The following is a 16,814-nucleotide window of genomic DNA, read 5'->3' on the forward strand; positions in this document are numbered from 1 at the left end:
GCCACTGCAACGGTCCGGTACGCGAAAGAGGGTGAATGTAGCAGACACTTTGGGATTGGTCGTGGTGTACGCAAAGGGTGCGTTTTAGCGCCCTTTTTATTTTTAGTGTACATAAATGGTCTGGAGCATCTCCTCGTACAGGAGGGCAGGGATATGCCTATGGTGGGAAGGAGACCTGTCCCTGCACTACTGTATGCGGACGATGCAGTCCTGATGGCACGCACCCCAATGGCACTTCAAACTTTGGTTACATCTTTTAATAGTTTCATGCTTAGCTTGTACCTGAAAATCAATTGCTCCAAGACATTTTCTATGTACTGTGGGACAAGAACAAGCAGGCATTTGAAGCCTATTTTTATAAACTCCAATCCCCTAGAGAAGACCTCTACTTTCCCGTATCTGGGCATCTTGTTTCATGAAAGTGGCTCATGGACTAGTGCAATTAATGCTAGAACCCTGTTGTTTTCTAAAACTGTTATGGCTTTACAGTGTTTTCTAAAAAAGTTGGGGAAAAAACCCGTAAGGGAAATTTTAACCATCTACAATGCCACTTGTATAGCGGTAGCTACATACGGTTCTGGATTATGGGGTTATTCTAATGTCAGTACGATTCATACCGTGGAAAATACGTTTTTACGGCACATCTTGTCCATCCCAGAAAGCACTGCGACTTTTATATGCCATGCTGAATTGGGTTTGGTGTATATTACTGATATAATTAAGATCCAGCCGATTCTCCTTTGGCACAGGGTTTGGACAAGCGATGACTGTGTGGTCAACCGGGCTATCTTAAAGGACGTACTAGTACTTGATAATATTAATAATTTCAAATGGATATGTTATGTTAGAAATTTTCTTGAAGAATTGAGCTGTGTTCAATATTTTGAGGACCCATTATCTATGGTACACATTTCAAGAAGTGGACTAAAAAACTTGTGTATCGATCACCTCATGGAAAAAAGACAAATAGAGGAGGTGAAAAAAAAGACTGTCTTTGCCCACCAGGCGATCATAACTGGAGAGAAACTACAACCATATTTATCTTTATACATGTCTAATCATGAACGTTTCCTTTTAACCCGGTTTAGACTCAACATTGTTTTTAGGTTACTATCTTTCCCTGAGATGAATTGTTGGCTGAAAGACTTGTGTCCCTGTCCATGTGATGATGTGTCCCCGCAATCCGACATTCACATTTTATTTTTTTGTAAATTTTATATTTATTATCGCAGAAAACTTATCATCCCAATTCTTAAAGATCTAAATGTATATAGATGTCGCCTAGCGTTTTTAGAGTTTCAAAAAATGGAAACTGTTTTTATGGTAGCGTCACTCTCCGAATTTCTTAAATTGGTTTTTAACTGTCGTAAAACCCTTCGTATGAATTAATTCTTATGCTGTATTTATGTCTTTTAATATGTCTTTTTGCTGTGATTTTAAATAACGGTCATCCGACCCATTGTAAACTGTATTTTACATGCTACTTTCATGGTTATTCTTTGTTTTTAACCGAATAAAGTACTTTTGAACCTTGAACCTAGTCTCCCTTTCATGGCGTGTGGTACATGAATGCCAGCCATCAGCGTGTCCTCTGTCCTTGCAAAGGATTGCTGGGGTGTGTCCTTGTCCCTAGTATTCTCAATCTGTGAAGGCCTCAACTGTAGTGCTCATGCTCCTCACACCCTCATCGTGTGTATCTGCCACTCAGCATTTCCTGCTAATTGCCTGTCACTGTCTGACCTTACCACTTTATGTGCCTCTTTCTCTTTTCTCAGTTTTTTCTCCAATAGTGAAGTACTTATATAGGGCATAATGATACAGGGTTTTCAGTCCAAACTCAGAGAAGCTTATTGTAGTACTTGGGCAGATGCTGTTGATTCCCTACCAGGCCTCACTGCCTCCAGGCTGCTCTGTGCATCAGCATGTGATATCAGCCATCAGGAGGGTGCTGTGTGCCAGTATGGCACCAGGTGGCACCAGGGTTGGATTGTGATTAAAAATCGGCCCGGGCAGGCTTAAAAAAGTGGCCCACATTTACATATTGCCTTGCAAAACACTGCATCAGCGAAATGTTATTAAAGAAAAAGGGGGACGAGGACTTAAAAAAAAAATGCACTGATTAGTTTACACTGGTGAAACACCTGAAAACCAGTGAGGCCACTTTTGCTCAGGCCCCCTGCACCGCTAAATTTACATATATAAATGGGCGGTCCCAGTGAGTGAAGGAGTGACACCTCTGCCTTGATAAGAGGGAGGTAATGGACACCCATCTACCTCCAGAAAGGCCACTCAGGCACCCACTGGGCCGCTGGCGGCATTGAACAATGCAGAAACCAGTTAAAATCGGCCCCCAGGCTGCTCAAAAAAGCAGCCCACAGCTGGAACTGGACTACGGCCCCTCGGGCATTGCCGAGTGCCCTCCTTATCAATCCAAGGCTGGTGTGAGGCCCAGTCAGGCTGGGCCTCACACCAGCAGGCCCCACTGATGGCAGGTGGATCTGTCACCGCAGCTTCCTGCAGTTGAACGGGGATCTGGAACAGGTCCTTGCCTTCATGGACCTGCTCAGCCTGTCAGCCAGCAGCGTTGCTTTTCACAGCTGATGGGGCACTTCACACGTGCCGGTTGAAAGCCCGGCCCGCCGATGTGCCTCGGAACGTGCAACTCTGCTGCCTCAGCTGTAGCGTCGGCACGGTGGATTCAACACGAACTGGCCGCCACCTCGTCACCAGTTTGGCGTCTTCTGCAAGGGGGGGTATGGTTTAGGCCACAGCGACGTCAACGGAATACAAAGAAGTACACACAGGTATGCTAACAGCTCAAGCGAAGTGTCCACAAGCGACTACTCCGCCCTTACTCTAGGGCTTTGTCCCGCCTTCTGAGCGTGGGGATGAACTACATTATATAGTAGAGGTCGGGTGGCCCTCTACAGATTACTGGGAAATGTAGTTCTATTGAGGAGTCTTATGTTAACGTGATAACTGGTTATGTGGGGCACATATGGTCCATGTTGTTCAATATGGGCAAAATAATGGAGATTAAACATTTTATTTAAAGAGGTGTGCTGAAAATTGTCTTGTAGTGCATAGTAAATGGCGAAAGCGTATGATGCATCTGATTTTGATCCAGAGGGTTGCCACGGGGTGTGGTGCAATTGGCACACTTTGTGGTGATGTAATGGTAAATGCTGCTGTTATTTTTCTGTACCTCACCACAGAGGGCAGAGGTTGGCACTGAAAGGTCAAAAAAATTGGGGCATAAATGTTTCTACTGGATTTTGGATATTTCAGCATGGCACCATGATGCACCTATCTGAAAGAGACACGTTAGTGATAGATTCCTTACCTTAGAATATCCCCAGGCGTCAGACTGGATCCGGAAACTTTTGCGTAGCAATACCCCTGCGCGCCGGTAGGCGTCGTCTGCGGCTCTGCGTCCGTCGTCGGTGTCGTGAGCGCCGGGATGACGTCGTCGGAGTACTTAGACAGCGCCCATGCGCGCTGACGTCAGTTCTTCTTTTTTCCGCGCCAGCTAGCGCAGATCCGGAAGAAGCTCTACCCCCAGTCAATTTTTGACTGAAAATTTTTGATCCTTTTGATCTTCTCTTTTTCGACTTCTCGACTATCGGTGCCAGGGATGCCCGGGTTCAAGCCTTGTTCGAAGTGCGGCCGACTCATGTCGGTCACGGACCCCCATCGCCGGTGCCTGAAGTGCTTAGGCCTCGACCACGACGACCGATCCTGCTCCGACTGCTGGGCCCTGACGTCGAAGGCTAGGCGGGAGCGGTCCCGCAAGCGTCTCGAGCTGAGGCAGTCGGCCCCGCGCCGCTCCAGGTCCCGGTCCCGGTCCCACGGGAGGTCGAGGGACAGGTCGCGAGGTCGGAGTCATCGACGTTCCAGAAGTGGACACCGATCGTCTGGTTCCAAGTCCTCAGGTAAGAGGCATGAGAGGTCGGAGCGACACCATCGATCCTCCGACCCGCCCCGACGCTCGCACGATGCGCCCGGGGACTCGGGCGACACCGCCCACGCGGCTCCGCGGGAGTCGCAAGCGTCGCCGCCTGCCCCACACCTTCGGGTCCCTGGGCACGGCGCGACGCCGGAGGAGGTCGAGAGGTACCTCATGGCCATGAGGGCCCTCCCTCCTCAGTCGGTTCCCGTGGCGCCTTCGGGCCGATCGGTTGCGTCTGGAGGTCCTTCCGGGTCAGGCACTTCGGCCCCGACGACGTCGGGTGCTTCGGCCCCGGCGCCGCTGGCGACTTCGGTCCCGGCGCCGCACGACCTCGCTGGATCCGGCTCCGGATCCGGGACCTCGCCGGTCGACCTTACGACCTCGCCGGCACCGTCCCTTCAGGTGTCGTCCCCGGCAGCCGATGTGGTTGCCGCCCCCAATGTCTCCTACGGTCCTACTCAGGTGTCGGAAGGGCGCCGCTGGGCGCCGATTCCGTCGGCCTTTGGAGACTTTTATCTCCACGAGGAGGCCCTGGTTGTTAATCCTGGTCTCCAGGACCCAGGTGACGAGGAGCAATGGGAGGGGTCCGAGGACCCTCTGGCACGTGATTGCCAGTCACATCAGGACTGGACATATGAGCTTGGGGAGGCCAGTGGTATTGACACCTCGCCAGACACTGGATTTACGTCGCCCCCGACTGTGGCTTCGGAGGCGGGTTCTGCTTACAGCGTAGTGTTGACGAAGGCAGCTAAGGCCTTAAACCTTCAGCTCCCCGTCGCGGCCGTGAGGACTAATCTCCTCACTGAGGTCCTCAAACAGCAGTCAGGCTCCGCGGAGCCCCTCCTGCCGTTCAATGAGGCCTTGTGTGACGTTCTTCTGGGCACTTGGTCCAAGCCCGCCACAGGCCCCCATGTGGACAGGAACGTGGCCAGACGCTACCGCCCGGCACCGGGCGACCCATGCTTTTTGTCCACCTATCCCACCCCCGAGAGTCTGGTCATCCAGGCCTCAAACTCCCAAACCGCATTCCCGTCGGCCCCGCCCGACACGGAATCCAAGAGATATGATCAGTTCGGGAAGAAGCTTTTCTCGTCTGTGAGCTTAGGGCTGCGGTCTGTGAACACCGCCTGTCTCTTGGGCCGCTACACCCACACCCTGTGGGACACGGTTGCGGAGGTGCTGCCTAGATGCCCGGAGGAGGTCCAGGCTAAACTCAGCCAAGCACTGGCGGACGGCCGAGATGCAGCACGCTTTTCTATCCGGTGTGGGCTGGATACTACGGACTCACTGGGCAGGGCGATGGCAACGACGGTGGCGGTTCGACGCCACGCCTGGTTGAGGTCCGCCAACTTCTCGGCCGATGTCCAGGCCACCCTCCTGGACATGCCGTTTGATGGCCGTCGCCTCTTCGGCGACAAGGCAGACCATGCACTGGAACGTTTCAAGGACTCCAGGGCTACGGCCAAGTCCTTGGGCCTTACGGCCCCACGCCAGCAATCGGGTGCCTTTCGCTCCTTTCGTGGCCACGGAAGGGGCGCCCCACCACGTACCGTCAGCCACGCGCCGCAGAAGGTTCAACAACGCGGTGGCGGACGTGGGAACCGCCGTGGCGGTGGTCGGGGCCAGCGGCGAGGCCAGTCCACACCTCCCTCAGCAGCCCCTGCCTCAAACCTTCCTAGTCCGAGTTTTCAGGCCCATGTGACGCCTGTGGGAGGCAGGGTTCGCCATCACCTCTCCCACTGGCATACAGTCACTTCGGACAGGTGGGTGCTGCAGATTGTCCGAAGGGGCTTCTCCCTCCTCTTCGAGTCATCCCCTCCATCCATGCCACCTCAATACCACCGTGTGTCGGGGGATCACTTGCAACTTCTGCAAGAGGAGGTTTCGGCCCTCTTGGCCAAGAGGGCCATCGAGCGCGTTCCTGGGCCAGAAGTAGGACTTGGTTGTTACTCCCACTACTTTCTGGTGCCCAAGAAGGGCAAAGGGGGCCTACGTCCTATCTTGGATCTGCGGAACGTCAACGGCTTCCTCCGGACGGAGAAGTTCAAGATGCTCACTTTGGCTCAGGTCCTGGCTGCCCTGGACCCAGGAGACTGGATGGTAGCGTTGGACTTGCAGGACGCCTATTTCCACATCCCCGTCCTGCCGGCCCACCGGCGTTACCTGCGGTTCACGGTAGGCCAAGAGCACTTTCAGTTTACCGTGCTCCCCTTCGGCCTTACCAGCGCCCCACGGGTGTTCACGAAGGTGATGGCGGTGGTCGCAGCCCATCTGCGCAGGCAGGGGGTATCAGTCTTCCCCTACCTCGACGACTGGTTGTTGAAGGCAGGCTCGCCCCAGACAGTCGTCAGCCACCTCCAGACTACGGCCGACCTCCTGCACTTGCTGGGGTTCTCCATCAATGTGCCGAAGTCACACCTGTGTCCCTCTCAGAAGCTCCTCTTCATCGGAGCGGTTCTCGACTCGGCGCAGTTTCGGGTTTACCCACCCGAGCAGCGGGTTCGGGATATTCAGGCTCTGGTTCCCATCTTCCAGCCGTTATCCCGGGTCTCTGTCAGGTTGACGCTGCGGCTTCTGGGACTGATGGCCTCCTGCATCCTGCTGGTGCGTCACGCCAGGTGGCGGATGCGGGCTCTGCAGTGGGACCTGAAGTTTCAGTGGGCCCAGCATCAGGGCAACCTGTCCGATCATGTCCTGATCTCAGAGGGCACTGCGAGACAACTGCAGTGGTGGCTCACGGACCGCGACTGGGTCAGTGGCAGACCCCTCTCCCTACCCCAACCGGAGCACATAGTTGTGACGGACGCGTCCCTCCAGGGCTGGGGAGGCCACATGGGAGAGGCGGAGATCAGAGGCCTCTGGTCTCCTTCGGAGTCCCGGCTCCATATCAACTTTCTGGAGCTGCGGGCGATTCGTCTAGCACTGAAGGCATTCCTCCCCTCTGTCCGGGGGAGCGTAGTGCAAGTGTTCACCGACAACACCACCGCCATGTGGTACTGCAACAAGCAAGGCGGGGTGGGGTCGTGGACCCTCTGCCAGGAGGCTCTGCGCCTCTGGCAGTGGCTGGAACATCAGGGCGTGACCCTGGTGGTTCAACACCTGGCAGGCTCTCTGAATGCCAGGGCGGACGAACTCAGCCGCCGGTGCATGATGGATCACGAATGGCGTCTGAACTCGGACGTGGCGCAAGGTCTCTTTCAGCAGTGGGGAGAGCCTTGGTTAGATCTATTCGCCACAGAAGAGAACGCGCAATGTCATCAGTTCTGCGCGTTGGAATTTCCAAGGCGGCACTCGCTCGGAGACGCTTTTCGTCGCGAGTGGAGCTGCGGTCTGTTGTACGCCTTTCCGCCTATACCACTTCTGCCCAGAGTGCTGAAGAAGATCAGGCGCGACCCGGCCCAGGTTATCCTTGTGGCTCCGGACTGGGCACGAAGATACTGGTATCCCGAGCTACTCAGCATGTCAGTCGATCCCCCGATTCGTCTGCCTCTTCGGGAGGACCTTCTGTCGCAGCAGCAGGGGACGGTCCTGCACCCGAACCTGTCCAGTCTCCACCTACAAGCTTGGAGATTGAGCGGCGGCAGTTGAGGCCATTTGACTTGCCTCCTGAAGTCTGTGATATCATTCTGGCAGCCAGGCGTCCCTCCACAAAGTCGGTATACGCCTGCCGGTGGAACAGATTTGTGGCATGGTGCACAGCAAAGGCTGTGGATCCTCTCTCGGCACCCCTTTCGGAAGTACTGCTCTTTCTTCTTTCCCTTGCCCAGCAGGGCTCTGCTCTGGGCACTCTTAAAGGGTACCTTTCTGCTCTATCAGCCTTCTTGAGGCTACCAGATCAGCCTTCTTTATTCAAGTCCCCTATTGTAAGTAGATTTCTGAAGGGCATCACGCACATGTTCCCTCCTGTTCCCTTCGTGATGCCCCAGTTGGACTTGAATCTTGTTCTCACTTATCTGATGTGTGCTCCCTTTGAGCCACTGCATAACTGTCCTCTTCGTCTCCTTACTCTGAAGACTGCCTTCCTGGTTGCCATCACCTCTGCCAGGAGAGTGAGTGAGCTCCAGGCTCTTTCTTCTTCTCCACCTTTCCTGTCTGTTCATCCTGACAAGGTGGTGTTACGTACACGACCTTCCTTTCTGCCCAAGGTTGTAACGGCCTTCCACATCGGGCAGTCCATTACCTTGCCCACTTGCTTTCCGCCTCCGCATCCCTCGAAAGAGGAAGAGAGGCTCCACCGTCTGGATCCAAAACGTGCGCTCTCCTACTACCTAGATCGCACACGCCAATTCCGGGTGGATGACCAACTCTTCGTTGGTTACGTGGGCGCGAAGAAGGGTAAGGCTGTGCACAAGAGGACCATCTCTAGGTGGATCATCTTGTGTATCCAAGCATGTTACTCCATGGCGAGGAAGGAGCCCCCGGCTGGATTGCGGGCTCACTCCACTCGGGCCGCGGCAACGACAACTGCCCTGGGCCGAGGTGTCCCCCTGCAGGACATCTGTCAGGCAGCCACGTGGGCCTCGCTGCACACGTTCGCAAGACACTACTGCCTGGACAGTCAAGTCCGGAGGGATGGCTTCTTTGGCCGTTCCGTCCTCCAGGAATTTCTGGTGTGATATTGGTTCGCAGACCCACCACCGGGGTTGGTATTGCTGGGGTATCTATTCTAAGGTAAGGAATCTATCACTAACGTGTCTCTTTCAGATGCACAAGTTACTACTTGTGTAACGATATATCTGTAAGAGACATTAGTTAGTGATAGATTCCTTACCGACCCACCCATCCTCCCCGTTCTGCGAACCGATATCTAGGGTTAAGGTCTTCCCCTTTCAGGGCCCTAGTTTCATGGCACCAGTGTTAGTTCTATCATGGCTCAGCGTATCTGGCGCGGAAAAGCTGTGTGTCAGAACTGACGTCAGCGCGCATGGGCGCCGTCTAAGTACTCCGACGTCATCCCGGCGCTCACGACGCCGACGACGGACGCGGAGCCGCAGACGACGCCTACCGGCGCGCAGGGGTATTGCTACGCAAAAGTTTCCGGATCCAGTCTGACGCCTGGGGATATTCTAAGGTAAGGAATCTATCACTAACTAATGTCTCTTACAGATATATCGTTACACAAGTAGTAACTTGTGCTTCATGTACAGACCTTTAATGTACCAAAATATTGGCTATTTTATTGAACATTGTTAAATGTCGTATACTAGTAAAGCGCACAGCTGCCCCAGCAAAGGGGCGTCCCGGCGCTGTATACCGCTGGGGAACCCATCCTGGCTTTCCCTGTGAGATGGTCCCTCCTGCGCATCTCCAAGGTGAAGACAAGCATCCCCAACGCTGATGGGTCCGTTTATAGAGATTAAGCAAGCTATTGCCCACAGTTGCTGAGTGGGACCCATGGTTGGAGTAGGCACCGAGGCGAGAATTATCGAGTCCGTTGACCATGGCCCAAGACCCTGCCGCGTCGGGAATCGAACCCTGGTCCCGGGCCGACCTCTGCTTCCGGATCTTCCGCCTCTAACCAGTGAGCCACACCACTCCACTATGAGCATTCATGAGACTTGTGATGTTCATTACTGTACTGTTAATAAACAAGCTGTGCTTTCGTCAATTAAGGCCAATGCTTATTTCTATTTCATCTCAACAAAATGCATTTCCTATAAGATAGCGCCACCACCCCTATTAGTGTTGTCCATCATTTTTAGGTCTCGCTGAAAGCATTGCTTTAGCAATGCTTGTTTGGCAAGATTATAGTAAGGCTTTCAAAAGTCTACCCAAACTGCGGATTAGGTACAGTTCATGTGAGCCAGGCGCATGCACATCACATCAAACACCATTTGTTATCAGCTTGTGAGCCTCGGCATCAGACTTCAAAGGAATCTGCTCCCCCGCCCTCCCCCATCAAACTTCAAAGGAATCTGCTCCGCTCCTCCGCCCCTCCCCCCGCCACGCAATGCAGAGAGCTTGTTTTTCACTGCTCCGAGAGGCTTCTTTGTGTCAGCCTGACTGCATCCTTGTTTAATGTGGTGGATACTCACTGCCATCTAGTGGCCAGGTTGTATTGTAAAAAGCTTCATTTTTTTCAGTAGGTTCATATAGGATCACTGACGGTCTCATGTTTACTTTAGGTGTGATAATAATTTGTTTCACTCTTTTCCCACTTGTTTAAGTACTAATGAAAAAGTTTCGTAAAAATGCATTCTATGTACCGACATGGGTCTTCCACACTGCCCTGCTCTTCCTACTCCTTGTCCCTACAGCCTGTCCTCTCCCTGCCCGCCTCCTTTGCCCCCCCTCCTCCTCTGCATGTCCCTACCTCCTTCTCTCTTGTTCGCTTCAGCCTCCTCACTCTCTCTCGCCACTCTCCCTCAATATTTACATTACAAGGGTGCCCCCCCCCCCCGGGTGTGTGTCCCTCTCCGTGACTCCTTGGTTGAGCCCTGACTCTCTCTGTCCACCCCCCCCCCACCCCTTATCGGCGCTAGCCTCACATAATGCAAATAGGCCGTGTGCCCCCAACCGTCTTTTCTGCCTCTTTTATCCCCCCTCCGCCCCTACAGTCCTGTGCCCTCTTCACCCAACCCATCCCACCCAAATCACCGCAACAAATCAGCTGTCTCCTCCCCCTCCTTCTCTCCCGCCCTCCTTTATCTCCCGTTATCCCCGCTCCGCTTTATCTATCTATCTATCTATCTATCTATCTATCTATCTATCTATCTATCTATCTATCTATCTATCACACAACCCCACTCACACAACCCCCCTCACACAACCCCCCCTCACACACCCACACACACCCACACATCCCACAAACACACATCCCACACACACACATCCATCACACACACACACACATCACACACACACACACACAACCCCCACACACAAATCCCCACACACATCCCCACACACACATCCCCACACACACAACCAACCCCACACACACACAAACCCTCACTCACAACCCCTCACACACCCCACACACACCGCCACACACACAACCCTCACACATACACACACAACCCCCCCATACACACACAACCCCCACACACACAACCCCCCCACACACACAACCCCACACACACACACAACCCCCCACACACACAACCCCACACACACAAAACCCCACACACACAAAACCCCACACACACAACCCCCCTCCCCCACACACAAACATCTATCTATCAGCACATGCGCCCCGCCGCAAGGCTCAACCCAAAGAAGAAGGTGTTCCAGAACAAATCTATTTCATAGGGATATATTCTGTGTGTGTGTGTGTGCTATAGTTCACTGATTATATATTTTTTAATATATAGAATGTTTTTTCTTTAAAAAAGGTTTTTCATCTCTTGTCTATATTCTGTTTCTAGACAACCTTGTGGAAGGAAAACGGAAACGGCGTAGTAACCTCAGCACCAGTAACCTTGCAGCCATTTCCACTGCAACTACTCCAACTCGAAAAGTGAGTGAGAGTCCCCGAGGTGCAATGGGCATTCTCTCTGGGAAGAGAAAATTGATTAGCTCTGAAGAAGAAAGGTCGCCAGTAAAGCGTGCGTGCAAGTCTGGAACAATTAAAATCAGTAAGTATTGTTACTGGTGCTAGTAAGTATTGTTACTGGTGCTAATGTCAGGAAACACAACAGATTCTGTTGAATATCTTTGCTGGTTATGACTGTGGAATTAAACATGTCACAATAATTGTATGCATTGGCCTTGGAGTGGATATAATTTCCAGAACTCTTCAAGTTACATTAGTAATACAATTTAGAAAGTCTTAAGGCATGAAAGGGGACGGTCTCAGAAGTTGTCAAAGATGAGCAGTAGTTGTGATCATTTATATCTGCTGATTATAAGAGATTGGTGCCTGTGGGGGCGAGAGTGGATCCAACACTGTGTAACAATCTGACTAGACCGTAGATTTCCCCGGTCTTTAATGGATTCTTTTGTTTGGAAAAGCTTTGCAAAGACGATTCACTAGTGCAATCCAATCCTTGTTCACCTACGTTCCTCCAGTGGTGAAAGAGGAAATGTACTTAGATCCAAACCCTTGGAGGCCAAGCACATCCCTGCAGTCTGTGATGATTGTGATGCTCGGCAGCCAATCCCGGTGTGTGGAGGGCGGGGCTGAGGCAGGACATACTGGAAAGCGAGCGGTTAGCGCTCTAGACTCTGGCACTTCCTGGGCTATTTAGGCGGCGAGGAGGCATCGCTTTTTGCGGTAGGGAGGTGGTGGCAGCTTCTCCTGACCCCGCTTGGCGCTACAAAACCAAATAGCGGCGCTAAAATTGTAAAGGAAACTGTTTTGAAAAACGACCGAATTTGTTTTTAAATTGATGATTTTAGAATAGTGTTGACTGTGTTTTAAACTGAACTGAAGGAATTAGGTTGTAAATCACTCAGAGGCACACTGCAACTATCTTGCATACCCGCAAACACCAAAGCTACGATAGTTTAAAATCCTACCTAAGCTTGCACGCTCGGCAGCCAATCCCGGTGTGTGGAGGGCGGGGCTGAGGCAGGACATACTGGAAAGCGAGCGGTTAGCGCTCTAGACTCTGGCACTTCCTGGGCTATTTAGGCGGCGAGGAGGCATCGCTTTTTGCGGTAGGGAGGTGGTGGCAGCTTCTCCTGACCCCGCTTGGCGCTACAAAACCAAATAGCAGCGCTAAAATTGTAAAGGAAACTGTTTTGAAAAACGACCGAATTTGTTTTTAAATTGATGATTTTAGAATAGTGTTGACTGTGTTTTAAACTGAACTGAAGGAATTAGGTTGTAAATCACTCAGAGGCACACTGCAACTATCTTGCATACCCGCAAACACCAAAGCTACGATAGTTTAAAATCCTACCTAAGCCTGCACGCTCGGCAGCCAATCCCGGTGTGTGGAGGGCGGGGCTGAGGCAGGACATACTGGAAAGCGAGCGGTTAGCGCTCTAGACTCTGGCACTTCCTGGGCTATTTAGCCCCTCGTCGGCCCTAGCGCGCAGCGTTGGCGCGCAGGGGGGCGCCTACTCCAGCGCCTAAGACGAGCCGAAGACCAGCCCGTCTGCGCCCGTCCGCGACAGGACGGGGCTAAGGGGCTGGAGATTATGGCGCGACCATTACTTGTCCCGGAAACATCATTTACCACACGAAGATCATACACGTCGCAGGTATTGCTGGCGATTCGCGCTGATATGCCCCATGCCTGTACTATTGGTATTGACACTCCAGCTGAAGGTCCTTTTTCCTGTTATAGATGCCATATGCAGTTTGATCTGGATATGAAGCTGAACAGGCATTTACAGGTAGCTGAGGTCATACCAGCCAGAAGACAAGATTTTGCCCCTATTACTATACCGGCAGATAACTCCATTACGTGGAGTAAAAATCTACTCTGTAATATTCGATCTTTAGTGAAGCATTCCACACAGGTATGGGATCTTATATTGACTGAGGAGCCAGACCTCTGTTTTTTTACAGAAACCTGGCTTAAGCCCCATTTGGTTCCAGCGATCACACTTAGTGTCCCATTAGGATACAAGATTGCCAGGGTTGACCGCTTAAAGAAAACCGGAGGGGGGGTTGCAATTGTTTACAAAGAGGAATTGAACTTAACTATCCTGGAGGAAATTAGTAATCCTCAAATGGAATTACTCATTTTTAAACTTAGTCCTAATCCCAGAGATCAAAGGAAGGGTGCATTATTGTATAGACCACCAGGTCCGACTGGGACCTTCCCAGTCGTGCTAATAGAGGCTTTAGCACCATTTGTACAAGATAATCAGGATTTCCTCTTGGTAGGGGATTTTAATGTCCATAGTGAGCTAGAGAACTGTAAGGAGGCAAGAACTCTCCTAATGGACCTAGACTCCCTAGGATTGAAAAAGATCAATGACGGCCCCACTCATGAGGCAGGCCATACTTTGGACTTGGTAATGTCCAACTCTCCTTTAATTAAATGTATGCCTCCTGAACCAGTAGAATGGACAGATCATTTTATCTTAAAGTTCCATACTGCCACTAATAATAAGCCTCAAAAGCGGAGAATTCTGGCCACTAAAAGGAGACCCTGGCATAAACTCACGGTGGAAGCCTTTAGAGATCAGTACAAAGCTCCCCTGTATGGACTTACTACAGGAGATATAACAACAGAGTTGTACAGGTTTGAGGAGGCAGTTAGGGATGCAATAAATACTACTATCCCCCAGAAAATCTACAAACCCCGCCCAGCTAAAAAGCAAGAAATCTGGTTCTCGGAAGACCTAAGATCTTTGAAACAAAATACTAGAAAACTGGAAAAATTATGGAGACGGTCTAGAAGGCTGGAGGATAAAACACTCTACAAATCCTCTCTTAAGTTGTACCATAAAGCCATCAGGACTGCTCGGAAAAACTATATTGCAGCACAACTTATAGAGGCAGGGAAAGATTCTAGAGTTTTGTATAACATCTTACAAACCTTTACCAGACCAGCAGCCTGTGAGACTGCTGAGGTAGCCACCCAAGAGCTGTGCAATGAGATCTCTACCTTCTTTATGAAGAAGATAGAGGCTATCTATGAGAAGATAATGGCCTCAAAGACGGCTGAGGGAATGAACAATAACAACAGATCCCAGTCGAGTGTACAATCAGGACCACCTACTCAATGTCTCTCTAGCTTTCCTCCTATCTCTTTGGAGGAGGTAATCTCTTTGGTTGCACAGATCAAGAGTGGAAGTCCTTATGATAGCATTCCTGCCCGTATCTTGCCTAAGCTGGTAGAAGTTCTTGGACCAGAAATCCAGAACTTGATTAATCTTTCCCTTTGTACAGGGCAGGTCCCTATGGACTGGAAGAGGGCGTTAGTAAGGCCACTGAGGAAAAATACTGCCATTCCCTGGACGGAGTTGGCGAATTTAAGGCCCATCTCTCTTCTCCCCTTTTTGGGGAAAATTATAGAGAAATATGTAAATCGCCACCTATCCAGCTATATTGAGCTAGTAGGCGGTCTGGATCCATCCCAGTCGGGCTTTAGACCAAGACACAGTACCGAGACCGCCTTGCTATCAGTCGCAGACAATCTACGCATGTTCCAGGATAAAGGTCATTCTGTTATCCTGGTTCTGCTGGATCTGTCTGCGGCGTTTGACACCGTGTCACACGACATCATGACAACCAGGCTAGTTAACATCGGCCTGGAAGGCAAGGCGCTGTCATGGCTGAGGAGTTTCCTGACAGGTCGTACCCAAAGGGTCACCCTGGGGGATTATCGGTCAGAGGAGTTGGAGATCTCTAAGGGGGTGCCACAGGGCTCCTGTCTGAGCCCTACTCTTTTTAATATCTATGTGGCCCCCCTAGCTAACATCATGAGATCGTATGGATTTATTCCTGTGTCATATGCAGATGACACCCAACTCCTCTTTCCTTTTGAAACCCTTACGGTGGAGGTCAGGAACTCCTTTGCTCAGGGGATGAAGGCGGTGGCACACTGGATGGCATCTAACCTCCTGCAGTGTAATGTTGCAAAAACGGAGGTGATGCTGTTCGGCGAGGCCAAACTTCTGTGGACCCCAGACTGGTGGCCTCAAGATCTTGGCCCGGCTCCAGAGCCCAAGCAGGTAGTGAAAAACCTTGGCGTCCGACTTGATCAGGAGCTTTCATTAAAACATCATAGCAATCAAGTGGTGGGCTCCTGCTTCCATATCATCGGGATGCTACGAAAGGTATTTCCTCTACTACCAGACTCTACTAGGAGAACTTTGGTGCAGGCCCTAGTATTGAGTCGCTTGGACTACTGCAATGGGTTGCTGCTGTCAACAAATGAAGCGGTAATCTCTAGACTCCAGGTGGTCCAGAATACTGCTGCCCGTCTGGTCCTGAACCAGCCCTCTCGCACCCCCTCTAAACCCCTTCTGGAGAAGTTACATTGGTTATCCATCAAACAGAGGGTGAAGTTTAAGATCTGCTGTACAATGCATAAGTGTCTACAGGGAAATGGTCCAGCATATTTGATTAAGAAATTCTCCTGGTATACACCGACACGCTCTTTGAGATCTAGTGAGCAGGCATTGTTACAGATTCCAAAATTTAGAAAAGTAAGACAAGGGGGAAGATCTCTTACGGTTGCTGGTCCAACCTTGTGGAACAGCCTCCCACTGTTTCTGAGACAGTGCAAGGACCACCTTCCTTTTAGGAAGCAATTAAAGACATTCCTTTTTCAAAATTGATCTATGCTTATGGTTAGGGTCCGCTATTTGCTCTTCTTTTTTGGTCGCCAAAGGCGCGGAGATACTCCTTCGGGAGGTGATCCTAGCGCGGTACAAACACGCAAAATAAATAAAAAATAAATTATGTTGGGTCTGCTAACAGACCAGCTAATATCTGTTAGCAAGTGGATAAAAAGTTAGACTGACTTATCCAAAGCTTTGGCTGATACATCCTACCAAATAGCATTGATCCCCTATCATTGTCCTTCAAAGATCAATTGTTCTCATGTGGTCACAATGTCTGCCACATCAATACTGACTCCCACACAGAGAGGTTAGATATGCACTGAGTAAAATGGACCCCCAGTGTGACTGTACTTTGACATTACAGGATTAAAATATTACAGTGGCTTACCAGAAGAGGCAAGAAGAGCGAGTTTGTTAGTAGATTATCCATGTCATGTATGTCTGTAGGCACAGCATATAAGAACATATTTGCTATTAGGTAACAAGTATGGCTAAAATTAATTAGACCAGCATAAGATACATAGTAGCAGGGCTGTTGTCTTTGCCTTGCTAAGGTGAACGCGCAACTACTGATCAAGTCACTGTAGAGTGGCTCAAAAGGTATTAGCTGCAGCATATTCATCAGGTAGCTGGCTGTGTAATCCTCTGGCGAAGCAACCTGCAAGCCAACTGA

General features: G+C 51.0%; 1 protein-coding gene across 6 annotated transcripts in view; it reads left to right on the plus strand.

Annotated features, from left to right (window-relative positions):
* Positions 1-16,814, plus strand: part of TP53BP1 (tumor protein p53 binding protein 1) — a 1,075,988-nt gene that overhangs the window by 803,762 nt on the left and 255,412 nt on the right. For all 6 annotated transcript variants that reach the window (XM_086958203.1, XM_086958207.1, XM_086958208.1 and 3 more), the window contains one exon: positions 11,317-11,526. In XM_086958203.1, the coding sequence (XP_086814329.1) occupies positions 11,317-11,526 (210 nt within the window). The remainder of the gene's footprint in view (positions 1-11,316; positions 11,527-16,814) is intronic.

This window comes from Lissotriton vulgaris, chromosome 2_1 (genome assembly GCF_964263255.1).
Source record: "Lissotriton vulgaris chromosome 2_1, aLisVul1.2, whole genome shotgun sequence".
Classification (NCBI taxonomy): domain Eukaryota; kingdom Metazoa; phylum Chordata; class Amphibia; order Caudata; family Salamandridae; genus Lissotriton; species Lissotriton vulgaris.